The sequence below is a fragment of the Ogataea polymorpha genome, assembly GCF_001664045.1.
Source record: "Ogataea polymorpha strain NCYC 495 leu1.1 chromosome Unknown OGAPOscaffold_1, whole genome shotgun sequence".
Lineage (NCBI taxonomy): Eukaryota > Fungi > Ascomycota > Pichiomycetes > Pichiales > Pichiaceae > Ogataea > Ogataea polymorpha.
The window spans coordinates 709,648-724,373 of record NW_017264698.1 but is presented as its reverse complement, the minus strand read 5'-3'; the positions used below and the strand labels follow the sequence as shown (position 1 = coordinate 724,373).

The 14,726-nt window shown below is 53.1% G+C and overlaps 10 protein-coding genes across 10 annotated transcripts; 3 read left to right on the top strand and 7 right to left on the bottom strand.

Annotated features, from left to right (window-relative positions):
• Positions 1-76: 76 nt before the first annotated feature.
• OGAPODRAFT_15232 (uncharacterized protein) lies at positions 77-1,459 on the bottom strand (the record flags this gene model as incomplete). The annotated part of the gene is made up of 1 exon (XM_018353593.1): positions 77-1,459. A coding segment is annotated over one exon (1,021 nt), but the record flags the coding sequence as incomplete, so codon positions are not given.
• Positions 1,460-1,810: 351 nt separating this feature from the next.
• On the bottom strand, positions 1,811-3,214 carry OGAPODRAFT_91971 (uncharacterized protein; the record flags this gene model as incomplete). Its single annotated transcript, XM_018357078.1, has 1 exon — positions 1,811-3,214. The coding sequence occupies exon 1, from the start codon at positions 2,888-2,890 to the stop codon at positions 1,811-1,813; it is 1,080 nt and encodes a 359-aa protein (XP_018213167.1). The 5' UTR covers positions 2,891-3,214.
• A 207-nt stretch (positions 3,215-3,421) lies between these two features.
• Positions 3,422-6,017, top strand: OGAPODRAFT_74683 (uncharacterized protein; the record flags this gene model as incomplete). Its single annotated transcript, XM_018355918.1, has 1 exon — positions 3,422-6,017. One exon carries the CDS (start codon positions 3,422-3,424, stop codon positions 4,304-4,306), a length of 885 nt encoding a protein of 294 aa, XP_018213165.1. The 3' UTR covers positions 4,307-6,017.
• On the bottom strand, positions 3,453-6,017 carry OGAPODRAFT_15231 (uncharacterized protein). Its single transcript, XM_018353592.1, has one exon. The coding sequence runs from the start codon at positions 5,869-5,871 to the stop codon at positions 4,342-4,344; it is 1,530 nt and encodes a 509-aa protein (XP_018213166.1). The 5' UTR covers positions 5,872-6,017; the 3' UTR covers positions 3,453-4,341.
• Positions 6,018-6,068: 51 nt separating this feature from the next.
• Positions 6,069-6,982, bottom strand: OGAPODRAFT_81091 (uncharacterized protein; the record flags this gene model as incomplete). The annotated part of the gene is made up of 1 exon (XM_018356487.1): positions 6,069-6,982. One exon carries the CDS (start codon positions 6,980-6,982, stop codon positions 6,104-6,106), a length of 879 nt encoding a protein of 292 aa, XP_018213164.1. The 3' UTR covers positions 6,069-6,103.
• Positions 6,983-7,189: 207 nt separating this feature from the next.
• On the top strand, positions 7,190-9,260 carry OGAPODRAFT_96749 (uncharacterized protein; the record flags this gene model as incomplete). The annotated part of the gene is made up of 1 exon (XM_018357914.1): positions 7,190-9,260. The coding sequence occupies one exon, from the start codon at positions 7,190-7,192 to the stop codon at positions 8,423-8,425; it is 1,236 nt and encodes a 411-aa protein (XP_018213163.1). The 3' UTR covers positions 8,426-9,260.
• On the bottom strand, positions 8,671-9,457 carry OGAPODRAFT_74680 (uncharacterized protein; the record flags this gene model as incomplete). Its single annotated transcript, XM_018355917.1, is given in 2 exon segments — positions 8,671-8,701; positions 8,721-9,457. The coding sequence occupies 2 exon segments, from the start codon at positions 9,455-9,457 to the stop codon at positions 8,671-8,673; spliced, it is 768 nt and encodes a 255-aa protein (XP_018213162.1).
• An 80-nt stretch (positions 9,458-9,537) lies between these two features.
• OGAPODRAFT_15228 (uncharacterized protein) lies at positions 9,538-11,762 on the bottom strand. Its single transcript, XM_018353591.1, has one exon. The coding sequence runs from the start codon at positions 11,553-11,555 to the stop codon at positions 9,552-9,554; it is 2,004 nt and encodes a 667-aa protein (XP_018213161.1). The 5' UTR covers positions 11,556-11,762; the 3' UTR covers positions 9,538-9,551.
• Positions 11,763-12,025: 263 nt separating this feature from the next.
• OGAPODRAFT_96740 (uncharacterized protein) lies at positions 12,026-14,684 on the top strand (the record flags this gene model as incomplete). Its single annotated transcript, XM_018357913.1, has 1 exon — positions 12,026-14,684. The coding sequence occupies one exon, from the start codon at positions 12,026-12,028 to the stop codon at positions 13,580-13,582; it is 1,557 nt and encodes a 518-aa protein (XP_018213160.1). The 3' UTR covers positions 13,583-14,684.
• OGAPODRAFT_91963 (uncharacterized protein) lies at positions 12,042-14,684 on the bottom strand. The gene has a single exon (XM_018357077.1). The coding sequence runs from the start codon at positions 14,623-14,625 to the stop codon at positions 13,600-13,602; it is 1,026 nt and encodes a 341-aa protein (XP_018213159.1). The 5' UTR covers positions 14,626-14,684; the 3' UTR covers positions 12,042-13,599.
• Positions 14,685-14,726: the final 42 nt, after the last annotated feature.

Sequence of the window (14,726 nt, the reverse complement as noted above, 5' to 3'; positions counted from 1 at the left end):
AATTAACTGTATGTCACAACAATATTAATTAAACAACCGGCCAAACAGTATGATGCCGATCGTCAATCAACACGGGCGATGACTGATACAACTCATAATCTCTATCTTGGTTCTCCAACAGAGGAAATCCATGTTATTAATTATCGAGCTCTTGCTTACGTCTTTCAACGTCTGCGAGAATTTTAGAGCTTCTTGCGAGAAGAGCGTACACAGAAATGTTTCCGAGCAGTATGAGCCCCGCCATCAGCGTGTAAGTGCCGCCGAGCTTCATAGATGCGGTCATCTTGGACAAACATGCCATGAAAATGGTAGCCATGCCACAGCGGCCCAAATTATTAAGCGATGCAACAGAGCCGGACTGTCCCGGAAACATATCGATCAGCAGCGTGGGAACAGCGTTCATCGGAAACATGGTCGAGAAAGTGATTAAAAATGTCATGACAAGAATGATGGCCACATTTTCTTTTTTCTGGAAGCACCAGCCAAATACCACTGACGAAGCTGCACAAACTATCGATGGAATAAAAAAATACTGCACCCTTGCCTTGATGATGTTGAGTGGCTTGGAGCTGTCAGATCTCAACTGTTTCTGGCGAGCGTTGTTGTAGGCAAAGTCTAAAACCTTGCCGCTTGTAATGGCTCCGAGAACTGTAGCTGCTCCGGAAGCAAAAAAGCAGAGACCAATTTTCAAAGTCGAATACCCGTAGGACTCAGAAAGCACTGTGGAAAGCGATGCTTGTGACATGGTCCACGTGGCAAAAATCACAGAGCTGGGGATCAAAACCATGGTCACTTGCGGGTATCGCATAATCATAACTGTTCGAAGCGGGTTGTATGAAGGAAGTTCCATGTGCTCCACGGTACTTTTTGATGTATCAGATAGCCTCTTGCCAAAATAAAGCAGAACAGGAGCCCTATGATACCAGTGGTCCGGCTTCACCGACATGTTTCCGACGATGGACCGTTTCGTTTCGGGAAGACAGATAAATGCGATAACCAGGAGCACGCCGTCTATTATGGCACTGAAATAGAAGATGGCTCTCCAGTCCCACCCACTGTCGACCAGAGCACCGAAAAAGGGCGACAAACCCTGGCCCACCAGGAGAAATCCGTTCACTGTTCCGTTGTAGCCACCACGATCCCTTCTGGTGGTAAAATCGCTAACGATGGAGGAGTCGATGCTAATAAGCGGCGAAACAAAGGAGGCCAAAAGACAGCGGAACAAAATGATCATCCAGTATGCGTCCGAGACAGCAAGAGCAATATTTATTGCAAGACCGCCCGCCAAACACACCAGCACCACTGGACGTCTACCGACATAATCAGTTGCAGTAGAGAAAAACACTGGCGATAGCGATTGTAGGACCAAGTACGCCACGACGGTGAGATTGATCTGCTCCTCAGTGACTCGAAACTTTTTCTTCACTTCTGTCAGTGCGACCCAGTAAATAGGCATGCTCATAGCAGATGCCACGCCAATAAGAGAGAGCAGGATTGTCATAAAGAATTTCTCACGTTTGGTGAGGATTGTGTGGGGCACTTCTTGCGGTTCCTGATCGAGCAAGTTATCTGTTTTGGGATCCAAAGTCATTTTCGAGACCGCTGCAGAAATCTTCAACTAGAAACCATGACTTTGGAGTTATAAATACTAAGTGAAAGGAAAAAAAACGTTTGATACATAATGAAAATGCGGACGTAGAAGCTAAACTCCAGAAAATTTCTACGTACTACCTGCGGATATTTTCCGCACTATGTAAGAAATGCTGTAACTTTATTATGTCAATGCTATTGTTGCGGCTGCGCACGGGTATCACTTGGGAGGGTTTCTAGGAGTGTTGATAAGGAATTTGCTTTTCGACTTATCATCCGGTTCCAGAGGCCTGAGCGGCGGAAGCACAGACTCCTGCGGCTTCGACGCCGGAAACTGGTACGATTGCTGATGGTAGGGCGAAGAATAATAATAAGGTGGGGGCTGTTGGCGCGACGGGTACGGCGAGCCTGGTTGTGCAAATCGCGACACACCAGCGACCCCTGGTTGGTGTGGCGGGTACGATGGCACGCCGTAAGCCGGGTCTCTGTAGACGTAGGGCGATGCAAGGGGATTTTGTGCAGGTTGCCGCTTGTCGAGTGATATGCTGCGCGTCTTGGTGGGCGACGACGGCTGACGATGGTGCGTGGGGGCCAGAGGGTCGGAAAATTTGCGCTTGTGGGTGGATGTCGGCGACGACGTGGAGGGCGCAGAGGGCGTGTCTGGGTATGTCTGCGGGTTGACAGACGGCGCCGACGACGCCGCGGTATCTACAGAGGAGCCCTTCGAGGGCATGGGGCCAGCGCCCGGCCCAGACCAGTGGTGGAACTGGAATTGCTGCTGTTGCGGCAGGTTCACTCTCCAAACAGATGTGACCCCACCCGCAGACGACGCGGCAGACGATGCGGTATACGACCGCCGGTGGGAGTACTCTCGCAAGGGCGATTCGTCGGCACGCGGGCCCGGGGTCTGATATCCCTGTGGCGGCAGAGGGTATTTGAGCACCATGTCGATGCGTTCCTTAATTTCCTCCGGAGAAAGGTTGGCATAGAGAAATGGAATTAGTTCTGGAGGGATACCTGTCTGGCGCGCCACGTTGAGTAATTCCATCGCCATCTCCAGATTCCTGGATTTCTGTTGCTCGAACTTGGTGCGCTCTTGTTCGATCTTGAGCTGGATCACCAAATCCAGCTGTTCCTGGGAGTGTGGCCACGATTCCACTTGGAAGCCCAGTAGTTGGGACAACACCTCCTGGGAATGATTCTGAGCAGGCTGCTGTTCGGACTCGGACGTATTGTTGAGCACTCTCCTCAGGGGAGACGCCTGGCGCTGCGTGGGGATGTCCTGGTCTTGCTGCTGCATAGCACAGGATCATAGGCACCAGAGATTTGATATACCGATTTTTTTTCGAATTTTTGATCGACTATTTTTGGCCTCTGTGATTTTCAAAGGGGTAAGATTTTGGCAGTATCTGCGCCCATTTCGCTCAATCCGGTGTCAATCGTTGACTTTTAGGGCCACGGACAACATCGCCTGCACTAGTTTTTCTTTCTTTCGCCCAAACAAGGAAGCTGCCTATTGTCTCAAGACGATCGGTCTTTCCCAAAGGAGTAATCTGATTGCTGTTTGTTGTCCACGACGTAAATGCCCAGAACAATGCCATCTGAAACGGCCCACAAGACACACAGTTGTTTTGCCCGGCCAGCACAGTAGAAACATCGGTCGCTGGAACATGAGCGGGCGATTGTGCTGGCGCTCCAAACGCTAAGCTAGGGTCTGGTGGCGAGAGAGCAAAATGTCACTCCTCGCACCGACCAGACTCCTCGCACCACGCAGGCCAACAATTTGCTCCAAATCTATTTTCACGTGGAAAAAAAATATCCTCGTACAAACATGTCCATCATTGACGGCAGAGCAATCAGCAGCGAGTTGCGTGCGTCCATTGCGGCCGAAATCAAAGAACTCAAGGCACAGGATCCGTCGTTCGCGCCACGGCTCGTGATCATCCAGGTTGGCGACCGTCCTGACTCGTCTACCTACGTCAAGATGAAGCTCAAGTCGTGCCAGGAGGTGGGCATCGACGGGTTCTTGCAAAAACTCCCTGTTGATGTTTCGGAAGCAGATCTCCTGGCCCGCATAAACGAGCTGAACGAGGACCCGTCCGTGCACGGGATATTGGTGCAGCTCCCGCTTCCTGCTCATTTGGACGAGGAACGGATCACCAACGCTGTGAAGCAGGAAAAGGACATAGACGGCTTTTCGGAACTCAATTTGGCAGCCATTTTCAAGAAGAACGCTGCTGCCAAATTCATCCCGTGCACACCAAAGGGGATCATGTACTTGTTGAAGCACGAGCAGGTAGAGATTGCAGGCAAGAACGTTGTGGTTTGCGGCAGATCGGACATTGTCGGAGGGCCGCTCTCGAAGCTGCTGGAAAAGGCAGGCGGAACGGTGACAGTGATCCACTCGAAAACGAGTCCTGAGCAGCTCAAGTTCTACTGCTCGAACGCAGATATTATTGTTAGTGCTGTTGGCCGTGCCAACTTTATCACCGGCGACCTGGTCAAGCAGGGATGTGTCATTATCGACGTGGGGACGAACTACGTTCCGGACGCGACGAAGAAGTCGGGTCAGAGAATGTGTGGAGACGTGGACTTCGCATCGTGCAAAGAAAAGGCCTCGAAAATCACCCCGGTCCCTGGCGGAGTCGGGCCTATGACCGTGGCGATGGTTCTGGATAACCTGTTGGAGAGTGCCAAGCGCAGCAAGAAAGCGTAAGGAGAAAACGGGGAGATTATAGGTACATCTGTATATTATGTTCTGAAATGAGCAGTGGCGTTCTCGTAGAGCGACTGCCATACAAACGCTTCGCTGAGCATCATCTCGACGTCGGCCTCTGTCCAGTCACTAGTTTTGGACGTGTCCTGGAGAAACATAAGCATATCCTGGAAGTCCATTTCCAGCAGCTGCTCGCTGAAACGTCGCAGAAACGCACAGCACACGTAGATATGGAACTGGTTGAATCCTGTTGGATAGCTTGATAGATAAGTGTCCCACATCCGCACAATCAGCTCCATTCGAAGCTCGCGCATCAGCATGCAGTTCATCCATCGGAAAGAGAACTGGATGAAATCGATGCCCTCGTGCTCGAAATGCTCAGCCAGGTACGGCTCGTCTCTTTTCACCAAATCTCGCAGCTCGGACACTTGGCGGATTATTCCCGGCTGCTCGTGGATATAGTTGTCCTGGATGGTGTCCAGCACCTTTGTGAGACACCAGTAAGTGTCAGCTTCAATGCAGTTGACCAGCTCCTGCGGCAGCTGGTTGGTGTTGAACGCCTCCATGTCAACATGGTCGCACAAATACGCAGATAAGAAAATCTGGTAGAATGGCGTGGCCAGGTCGTTGATTCCCTGCACGTAGCCGCTCGCAGGGTGTCTGACCGCCCATAAATACAAGACTTTTTCAAGTGAGCGTTGTGTGGACTCGAATGAGTACAGTTTGATGGTGGGATTGGTCCGCGGGATGTCGATGGAGATCTGATGCCACACCGCCTGGTCCTTCTCCGCTCGGAATAGCTGTGTCATGCTGTTGGTGTATTCTTTACGCTTTCGTCTCAAGACTGACTCTCTTGTGGCGCTGTTGACCGGGAGGTACCCGAGAAGCACCTGCCAAACGAGCGGTCGGAGCGCAGCAGGGACGCCGCTCCATGTCTGCTTGCGGAGCTCAGCCATATCAAACGGCTGGTTTTTCAGCGCCTTGACGATCTTGCTGTATTTCGATTGGTCGCTGGTCCTCTCGAGAATCACAAAGGGGTCTTTCATGATGCGTTCATAGTCCGGGCAGAGAAATTGTGCTGGCTGCGCTTCGGCCTGTTGCTGTGGCTCAGCTGGCGGCTCCGTGGACGCCGTCGGCCGGTCCATCGGAGATTCCTGCAACTTGAGATCCGAGATGTCGGGGTAAAACTGCGGTTTGGGGTCCTGGGGCGAGGGTGTGGTCAGATCGTCGATGTCGTCGTTCCAGTCAGCGTCGTCGTCGATCTTGGCCGACAAATCGTACAGTTTCTTCGCCTTGGCCAGGTTCAGACTCGGGCGCGGAGACTTGGTGGAGCCGCTCGAGTGGACCGAGCGCGAATCCGGAGACGAGTTGCGTTTCTGTGTATCAGACGCACCAAGGTCCAGATGAGAATACGACGCTCCAATCACCTTCTGGCTGTCCACAGTCAGCGGCGAGTTGTCCATCGGCAACTTTCGTAGGCCAGTCAGCGTCCTGAGCAGCGACGGCTGTTGCTGGAGACTCTGGTAGCCCTCGGTGCCAAAGATAAAATCGTTCACCTGGGACATTTCCTGTTATGGTTAGCCGTAGATAGAATCAGAAAAGACTTACGCTTGGCTGCTGGTACCCTTTCTTTCCCATTTTCCAAGGTCCGGGCGTGCGATGGCGGCGAAAACAGTGTCTACTTGGCCAGAGGTTCCAAAGTGCTCTTCTTCCACCTCTCTGTGATTACGCCACATGGAAAAACATAATTTGGAGATGTGGTGTACATCTTGCACCAGCACCCTCACACCTTTATATTTACATAGCCGAGTGCTTGAGGCCCAGCTCCCAGAGTTTGTGCGACTCGCTGATCGCGTAGGTGAGAGTGCGTCTTTTGTAGCCCTCGGGTCCCAGAAACCGCAGAGTGTCGATCACCTCCTCGAGCAAAATGGCTTTTCCGGCCAGAATCGACTCGCCCAGCCCATTATACGCCGTGTTGACGACGTGGAGGTGGAAGTGGTAGTACGACGGCTGGTAGTGCACGAAAATGCGGAGCTGGTCGCCCGCGATTGGGTAGCGGCGCGGGATCTCCGTCCTCAGAGCGTCCCGAATGCGTTCCAGGTACGGGATGTGAGTCTCGTTGAGGTCTCTGATCGACGCGATATCGTCGCGGTAGACGATGCAGCAGAGATACAGCGACTCCAGCGTCGAGCCGTCCCATTTCATGTCGGGAAGAAGCACGAAATCGTCGTTCCTGACGACGACGCGATCGGCCTCGGCCCCCTCATACAGGATGTTGCGGACCCATCTGATTCGGTCTCCACGCATGGTTTCTATATACGGCACCACGACGCTGCGGTACAGCTCTGGGGATTCGTGGACAATGTGCAAGACGGGCTTCTCGAACTTTCGAATGTGGATCTCTGTGGCAGGGTAGATGAGGTTGAGCTTGGCTGCCGGGTCGCGGTCCACAGACTGCCGCAGAGTGGTCATTGCCCAGTGGTAGACGTCATTGGAGGCTATTTCGCGAATTTGCTGGACGGGCAGGTCGGGGAGTCTGGCGGTGTCGAAATGCGACTTTTCGAGCTGCAAGATGGCCTGCTGGCCATCTATGGTGCCCAAAAGTGCAATTGTTTTGAGCTGGGAGTCGGAGCTGAGCAGCCGCTCAAACTGGAACGAAGACACCAAACGGTCCATGGCTGGAAAAACAAGTTGGTAAAAAACAAAGCGTGGCTGAGCAGGGCTAAGTCAAGGGCGTAGATTAGCAAGCAAGCGTTCTAAATAAAGCACCAGCAGTTAATTGCAACAAAAGGTGCCACGGTTCGAGACTGAGATCTGCAAAGGAGTGTATTTTTTATCAGCATCAGGGTTGCGGAAAATACTTTATTTATTCAACTCCTCAGTATGGACAGGCTGTTCGACAAATTCCCGCACTCCGACAAGAAAAGAGAGTACGAGTTTCTGGAAACGCTTGGAGCAGGCTCGTTTGGTACTGTGCGAAAGGCTGTGGTGAAGAAAACAGGCAAGCCCGTGGCCGTCAAGATCATTCTCAAGTCTCGGCTCAAGGGCCATCTGGACGCCGTTCTGCGCGAAATCAAGGTTCTCGAGACCATCCGGCACGACCACATAGTCCGGCTGCTGGACTGGTTCGAAACAAAGCACAATTTCTACATCGTGACCCAGCTGGCGACAGGAGGCGAGTTGTTCGACAGACTCATCAAGAAGACCTCCTTCACCGAGTCCGACGCCTGCAACATCGTTTACCAGCTGCTCACGGCCATTGATTACTTGCACAGCCACGGAATTGTCCACAGAGACATCAAACCGGAAAACGTGCTGTATCTCACGCCGGACGACCAGTCGCCCGTGGTGCTTGCGGACTTTGGTGTCTCGAGACAGCTGGGAGAGGCCGCCACGGAGAAACTCACCGGAGTGGCGGGCTCGTACGGCTACATTGCTCCCGAGATCTATGCATCCGAGGGCTACGGCGAGCTGTACGGGCTGGGAAAAGGCGGCTACACCATGTCCTGCGATATATGGTCTTTGGGCATCGTTACGTTCATTCTGATAGGAGGCTACTCGCCGATCCGGGCCGAGACGCCAGAGGAGTTTCTCGACGAGGTGCGCAGCAACAATTTTGTGATTTTCCACCACAAGTATTGGCAGCATATTTCCGACAACGCAAAAGACTTCATTCTCAAGAGTCTGGACATCGACAACCGTCGCAGGCCTTCCGCGGCCCAGCTGTTGCAACATCCGTGGATTCTCATGCACCTGGCCCAACAGGAGCCCGCAAACGAGGCCAACATCATCGGAAACATCCGCGAGGGCTTCAATGCTCAGGACAAGCTGCGCAAGGCATTCCGACTTGTGCTTATCCGCAACAAGCTCCAGAAATTGCACGAGCTGCGCGAGGCGAGCGACTCGAGTTTCGAGGAAGGCGAGGAGGATTTCATTTTCCATGGCAACTCGACCGATTCGCAGTTAATGGAGAACTTCGACAAAATGAACATCAAGAAACAGCAGCCTGACCCGCAGAAAATCAAGAGCGAGACGCTGCAGGCCACGTTCCACAACATCGTCAAGGCAGCGCAGATCAGCAAGGACGAGATCCGCAAATTCCAGGAGGAACAGGGATAGTGGCTACCTGTGGAGACGCGAGACCTCCGTCTTCAAGATGCGATCGTATTCGGTCATGGCGAGCGAGTTGAGCAGCTGGCCGATTTTTTTAGCCTGCTCCTCGGACTGCGACTCTTTTTCCGATTCATAGCGATGTAGCATGGTTTCTGGGGCTCCCGTCGAGCTCGCCGAGTTTGGCGGCCCTACGCTTTTTTTCACAACAGGCTTTAGTCGACTAATTTGTTTCGAGACGTGGCCAATTTTATTTATCTCCAGCAACTGGTCCTGCTCCGGCGCCTGCACCAGATGTTTGTACCAGAATTTTGAATTTAGACTCTCGAAAACCTGCTCGTCTTTCTCCGACTTGAATATGCTCACGTCCAAAGAGTAGTACTTGTCTGCGTGGTGGCCCAGGTCGCGTTTTGCTGACTTGGGTTGCTGCGTCTCCAGCATCGCAAGATGCTCAGGGTAGTATGTGCGAAACGCTCCGATATCCACAAACCCCTGTTTCCGCGACTTCTCCGGGTCGATCACGACAGCGACGTACGGATCCTGGAATCCCTGGTTCAGTTCCTGTGTCTTGACATCAATTCCAGATAGCCAGCAGCCAAAGCCAGGGTGAGAGTGGTACCAGCCAACAATGTTCTCCGACCGATTGGACTGTTTCTTCTGATGTTCCAGAAATTGTAGCATAAACTCGTACGCCTCGTTGAGCGGGTTCACACGGCTCTCGGTTCCCTGAACGGGAAGAGGATAGCTGTCCAGGACAACGATGTTGCCGTCGAAAATCTTGCCCGTCATCATGCCCATGATCTCGATGGACCCGCCTGAGCGTGCATGGAGACACATCTTCATCAGTGCCAGACTGCTGATGTGCACAGTATGGAAAAAATGGGGGTCGGTCAGCCAGGCTTTAGACTCCAGTGTCTTGTTGTCTGAGCTCTGCTCGTAGAACTTGCGCACCTGGTCTTTGGGTGTCACTCCAAGGCCAATGTTGCTTTCATTGGCCGGTAGCAACTCGCCGGTGTCTGCTTCGGCCAGCTGCGATAGCATGACGCCAACATCCACCCAATGTGCCATAAAAATTAAACTAGTTTTTATTAAATAAATTTAATCGAAATCAGAAACATTAAATTATTTATTAAATCTATAAAGCGAGGGTCTGCAGCTTCTCCCGAAGCAGCCCAACCAATTTTTCGTTTTTAAGGATTTCATCGACTTGGCGCTCTATATCCTGGTCTGCAGGAAACCTCTCGTCCATTATGACGGTGTCGAGATCCTCCGATGCTGTATCAGAGCACATCTTGGAGAACTCATAGGACTCGGGCTCGACGCCATCCGTGCCGGGATGACCGTGCGGCCCTCTGCGGCGCATGCCATCCTCTTCCTCCTCCGACGAACTGGAGTACTCAGACGAGCTAATTGATGAGTCTGGCGAAACAGTTTTCTTGAAGATCGGTCTGAAATTGCTCCCGATAGAGATTGAGACCCGTTTCCGCTTCTTCTTCATGAGTTCAATCTCATCCACTTCGTAGAAATCGTCAGTCATCTCGTCGTACTGCCATATCTTGAGGTCCAGCCCATATGGCTTGGGCTCTATGCAGTAAATATAGCCGTGCTGGACGTCCAGCTCCGTCAGCATCTCCTTGTTCAGGTTCATAAAATAGCAAAGTAATACCCTCGTAATCACTCTGTGCGAAATGATCAAAACGTTGTCACGGAGGCGTTCCAGCTCCACTATCATCGGCCGCAGTCTGGATATCACATCTAAGTACGACTCTCCTCCAAGCCCTGGATATCTATATGTCAGTTTCTCCGCCATCTGCGACCTGTACTCATCCGCGTATTTGGTCCTGAACTCCTCTTCGGTAATGGAGTCCAGCGAGCCGCAGCCTAGATCGTTCAGCATGCGGAAGGACTTGAAATGGAAATCGCCTCCGTCCTTTTCCTGTGGGAAGTATGAGGCTGTTTGCAACGTGCGCTTGAGATTGGACGTCCATATATTGAATTCTTGCTCCAGTTGCGGTTTGGTGTGGAATGAAAACTCGTCGTTGACATATTCTTTATTAAGGTGACGAAGCTTAAACTCCTGTCTCTTTTTGCAAATGAACTTTGGCAATGCTCTAGCAAACTGCTCGCCTCTTTTGGTTAGCTTGGAATCGCCTCCCTTTCTATTCTCCAAGTTAAACTCGGACTCGCCGTTGACGGTCAGCCAAATCTGCCGGTCAGACAGATTGAAGTTCAAAAGAAAGAAAACGCACTGCGACGAAAGATATCCGCTGATGTTGTACGAGACAACCTTCTTCCCCGCGTTCATGATCTTGACATACTGGATGTCGTACTTTTCGTTTTCCAGCTCTTCCTCCTCGTCGATGGTTTCGTAGACGGCCTGGTAGTTCTTGAGTCTATTGCGAAAATCGTTCAAGGCCAGGTCTCTGTCCATGTCTTTGTAATCTGGTCCGCTCAACTTCAGACGGATGTTCTTCTCGATCAACTCCTGGTCCGTGCAGATGCTTTCTAGAAATAGGATTTTCACGGCGCCCTCGGTGCGTTTGGTGATCGTCTCGATAATCCACGATCTGCGGGCTTTGGTTGTATTTGTAGCGTCAAAAATGCCAACGTTGCCCTGTTCAACCAGCAGAAACTGGATCAGGTCGTCGAGCGTCTCGCGTGCCCACTGTTCTCGCTGGTGGAAGGAGTCTTTGTTGGAGTGATCGAAAAAATTGGCGTCGTGGCTGGTCCTGTCGAGCGTCGGGCCCTGGACGGGGTACCCGCTGGGCTTGGCATTTTTCTGGCGCCGCGTGTTGCCCACGTTGAAGATTTTTGTGTTGTATTGCATCCAGTTGAGATATCGCTGAAGCTTTTTAGTGATGTACGATTTGCCTGTGGCTGGAAGCCCCACGCAGATGATAGCCAGCTTCAGAGCCTCGCTGCCCGTATCGCCCTTCGACGGCAGCAAATTCAGCTGATTCTGCTCCGAACCGTTGCTATTCACCAGGTGCAAATTCATGGTCTGGCCAGGAATAGAGATGGCGGACGTCAACGCGGACGAGGACGAGGCTCTCGACATGATCATCGGCGAGTTGAACTTGGACGATGCGAGCGAGCTTGCCACGGTGGCAGCCCCGAAGCTTGTGTCGCCGGGGTCCATCATTTGTTTTGGCGGCAAATAAACAGGTCCAACAAGGTCGTTAAACTTTTTCTTTTCGTGGCCCCTCTTATCTTGCCCCTAAATTTTTTTTTCCCAGTGATACTCCGACAGGGTCACGGATTTGTGGCAAGCAAGCAGAATATGAGATTTTGCAGATTTTGTTGCAACGTTGCGGGGCCGATGGTCGCCGGGCGAGGTGAGATAACGCACGAACCAGATCTTGCGATCAGACTGGCGACCGTTGGGGGTTTTTAATGGCCAGCCAGAGGGACTTGCTCCATTTCTCCGTGATGACTCAAAGCCAAAAGAAAGAGCTAGTCTCGAACGGAGAAACGGTGGCCATGCTGGTGATCGCGCACACCTTGCACCAGGCAGCGGAGCACTGCCAAACTCCGGATGCGTTGCTTATGTCATGTGACGATGAAAAACTCACTCGCCAGCTGAAATATTTCTTCCAATAAATAATGCTGATGCTGCAAAGAGTGTCGAAAGCGCGCGTGGCTGGGCCTGCCGGCGCGCTGCTGCGGTGGTCGTCCACCGTGCGTTTGACAGCAGAGTCGTATCCGCAGGTAAAGCGGCAGGACTTCGGCCAGATCACGCCGCAGGCAGTCGACTTCTTCAAGTCTGTGGTGGGCGACTCTGCCGTCGTGACGGACCCGGACGACCTTCTGTTCTACAACGAGGACCAGATGCGCAAGTACCGCGGACAGTCGTCGCTGTGTGTGAAGCCCAAGACCACGCAGCAGGTGTCAGAGATCGTGAAGTACTGTCATGAGCACAAGCTGGCGCTGGTGCCCCAGGGCGGCAACACGGGGCTTGTGGGCGGGTCGGTGCCCGTTTTCGACGAGATCGTGCTGTCGCTGAGCGGGATGAACAAGATCCGCTCATTCGACCACACGTCGGGTATTCTGAAAGCGGACGCAGGCTTAATTTTGGAAAATGCCGACAACTTTCTCGCGGAGAAGGGCTACATCTTCCCGCTCGACCTGGGTGCCAAGGGCTCGTGCCACATTGGCGGCAACGTTGCGGCCAACGCGGGCGGCCTGCGGCTGCTGCGATACGGCTCGTTGCACGGCTCTGTGCTGGGTCTGGAGGTGGTGCTACCGGACGGCACCATCTACGACAGTATGAACGCCCTGCGGAAGGACAACACGGGATACGACCTGAAACAGTTGTTTATTGGGTCGGAGGGCACGCTCGGTGTCATCACCGGCGTCTCGATCCTGTGTCCGGCTCGGCCCAAGGCCGTCAACATTGCATTTCTCGGACTCGAGTCGTACGAGGCTGTGCAGAACACGTTCAAAAGAGCCAGGTCGGAGCTGTGCGAGATTCTGTCCGCGTTTGAGTTCATGGACAGACAGTCGCAGTGGCAGGCCAAGCGGTTCCTCAAGACCCTGCATCCGCTTGCGCAGGATGACCCGGACGTCGACGTGCCCGAGTATCCGTTCTATGTGCTGATCGAGACGTCTGGCTCGTGCAAAGAGCACGACGACGCCAAGCTGGATATGTTTTTGGAGTCGGTGATGGAGGACGGCACGGTCGCAGACGGCGTGGTGTCGCAGGACGAGTCGCAGCTCAAGACTCTCTGGACCTGGAGAGAAGGTATCAGTGAGGCTTCCAACATGGACGGCGGGGTGTACAAGTACGACGTGTCGCTGCCTCTGCCGGTGATGTACGACCTGATTGAGGTTCTGCGGGCGAGACTGGACGAGCACGGGCTGCGCTCGATCAGCGACGCGTCGAAGCCCGTCGTCGACGTTGTCGGCTACGGCCACATTGGCGACGGCAACGTGCACGTGAACGTTGTTGTGAGAGAGTACAATAAAACGGTGGAGAAATGTCTGGAGCCGTACGTCTACCAGTGGATCAGCGACCACCATGGGTCGATTTCGGCGGAGCACGGCCTGGGCTTCCAGAAGAAAAACTACATCGGCTACTCCAAGTCGGAGGTGGAAATTGCGTTGATGAAAGATATCAAAAGCAAGTTTGATCCGCAGGGAATCATGAACCCATACAAGTACTTATAGAAACAGAACGGTTGAGCCTAATTCTTATCGTCGTCGGGATTCGCAACTTTGAGCACTTTCTTGTAGTAGTCGGCCGCGTCGGCGAGCGAGCCGTCGCTCAGGCGTCTGCGGCCAAGCATTATTCGCCCAGACCCAGACCCGTTGTCGGAGGAGTAGAGGTCGTCTTCGGCAGAGGCAAACGGATCACGGTTTGACTTGAGCGCCTCCTCGTACGCGAGGTCGTCCACAGCCATGTCGTCGCCGCTGTCGCGGCGTCTTCTGAAAATCAAGAAGAAGATTCCGCCGATCAGGATCGACGCCCCGACAGCGCCGCCCACCGCTCCTCCGATGATGGCTCCCTTGTTGGACGATTTGGAGTCCGAGCGCGAGCTCGAGTCTGCGGATGCGGATGCAGACGACAAGCTTGTTGATTGCGTGATATACACCACCGTGGTCTGTTTCGAGCCCTCCTTGCTCACCGTCGACGTGAGCACCGTGGCGGTCACGGTTGGAGACGTGGACGAGCTCGAGCTTTGGGAGCTGGTTGTGGGTGTCTCTGTGGGTGTCTGTGTAGAAGATGTCGACTCCTGTGTGGAGCTGGAGGAGCTGGATGTTTGTGTTGTTTGTGCGGTGCTCAACGAGGACGACGACGGGATTGACGACGACGAGGATGGGGACAGCGTGCTGGACGACACGCTGGACCAGCCGGTGCTCGAAGACACACCCGAGCTCGACCAGTTGTCGTACGCGTCGTTGTCGCTCAGCCCGTACACCGTGTAGGCGTCGCTTCCTCCGCACTTCTCAGATGGATACCCATCACAAGAGGTGTCACAGCTGTTCGAAGAGTCGGACGACGACGGCTCGTCATCGCCGCAATAGCACTCATTTCCGTTTGTCAGGGCGATGTATTTGTAGGAGGAGCACTCTGACGAGCAATGGAAGCTGGACTGCCAGGCGTAGGTGCCCTTGGACACATAAGAGGAAGGGATGTCGGAAAAGCAACCGATGCTGGACAAGGCCGACGTCGCGGGTATCAAAGCGAGAATGAATAGATTTATTTTCATGGTGTAACAAGAGTCCAGGGTCGCGCTTGCGCGATAGATCAAAAACGAAAGAATCCGGCGATGTGTTTAGGGTGAAGAATCTTGTTTTAGAAAAGTTTTTA

Bases quoted from the DNA above. Each gene is read 5' to 3' on its own strand.
- OGAPODRAFT_15231 (XM_018353592.1), bottom strand. From the start codon at position 5,871: ATGTCCCAGGTGAACGATTTTATCTTTGGCACCGAGGGCTACCAGAGT.
- OGAPODRAFT_91963 (XM_018357077.1), bottom strand. From the start codon at position 14,625: ATGAAAATAAATCTATTCATTCTCGCTTTGATACCCGCGACGTCGGCC.
- OGAPODRAFT_15228 (XM_018353591.1), bottom strand. From the start codon at position 11,555: ATGGACCCCGGCGACACAAGCTTCGGGGCTGCCACCGTGGCAAGCTCG.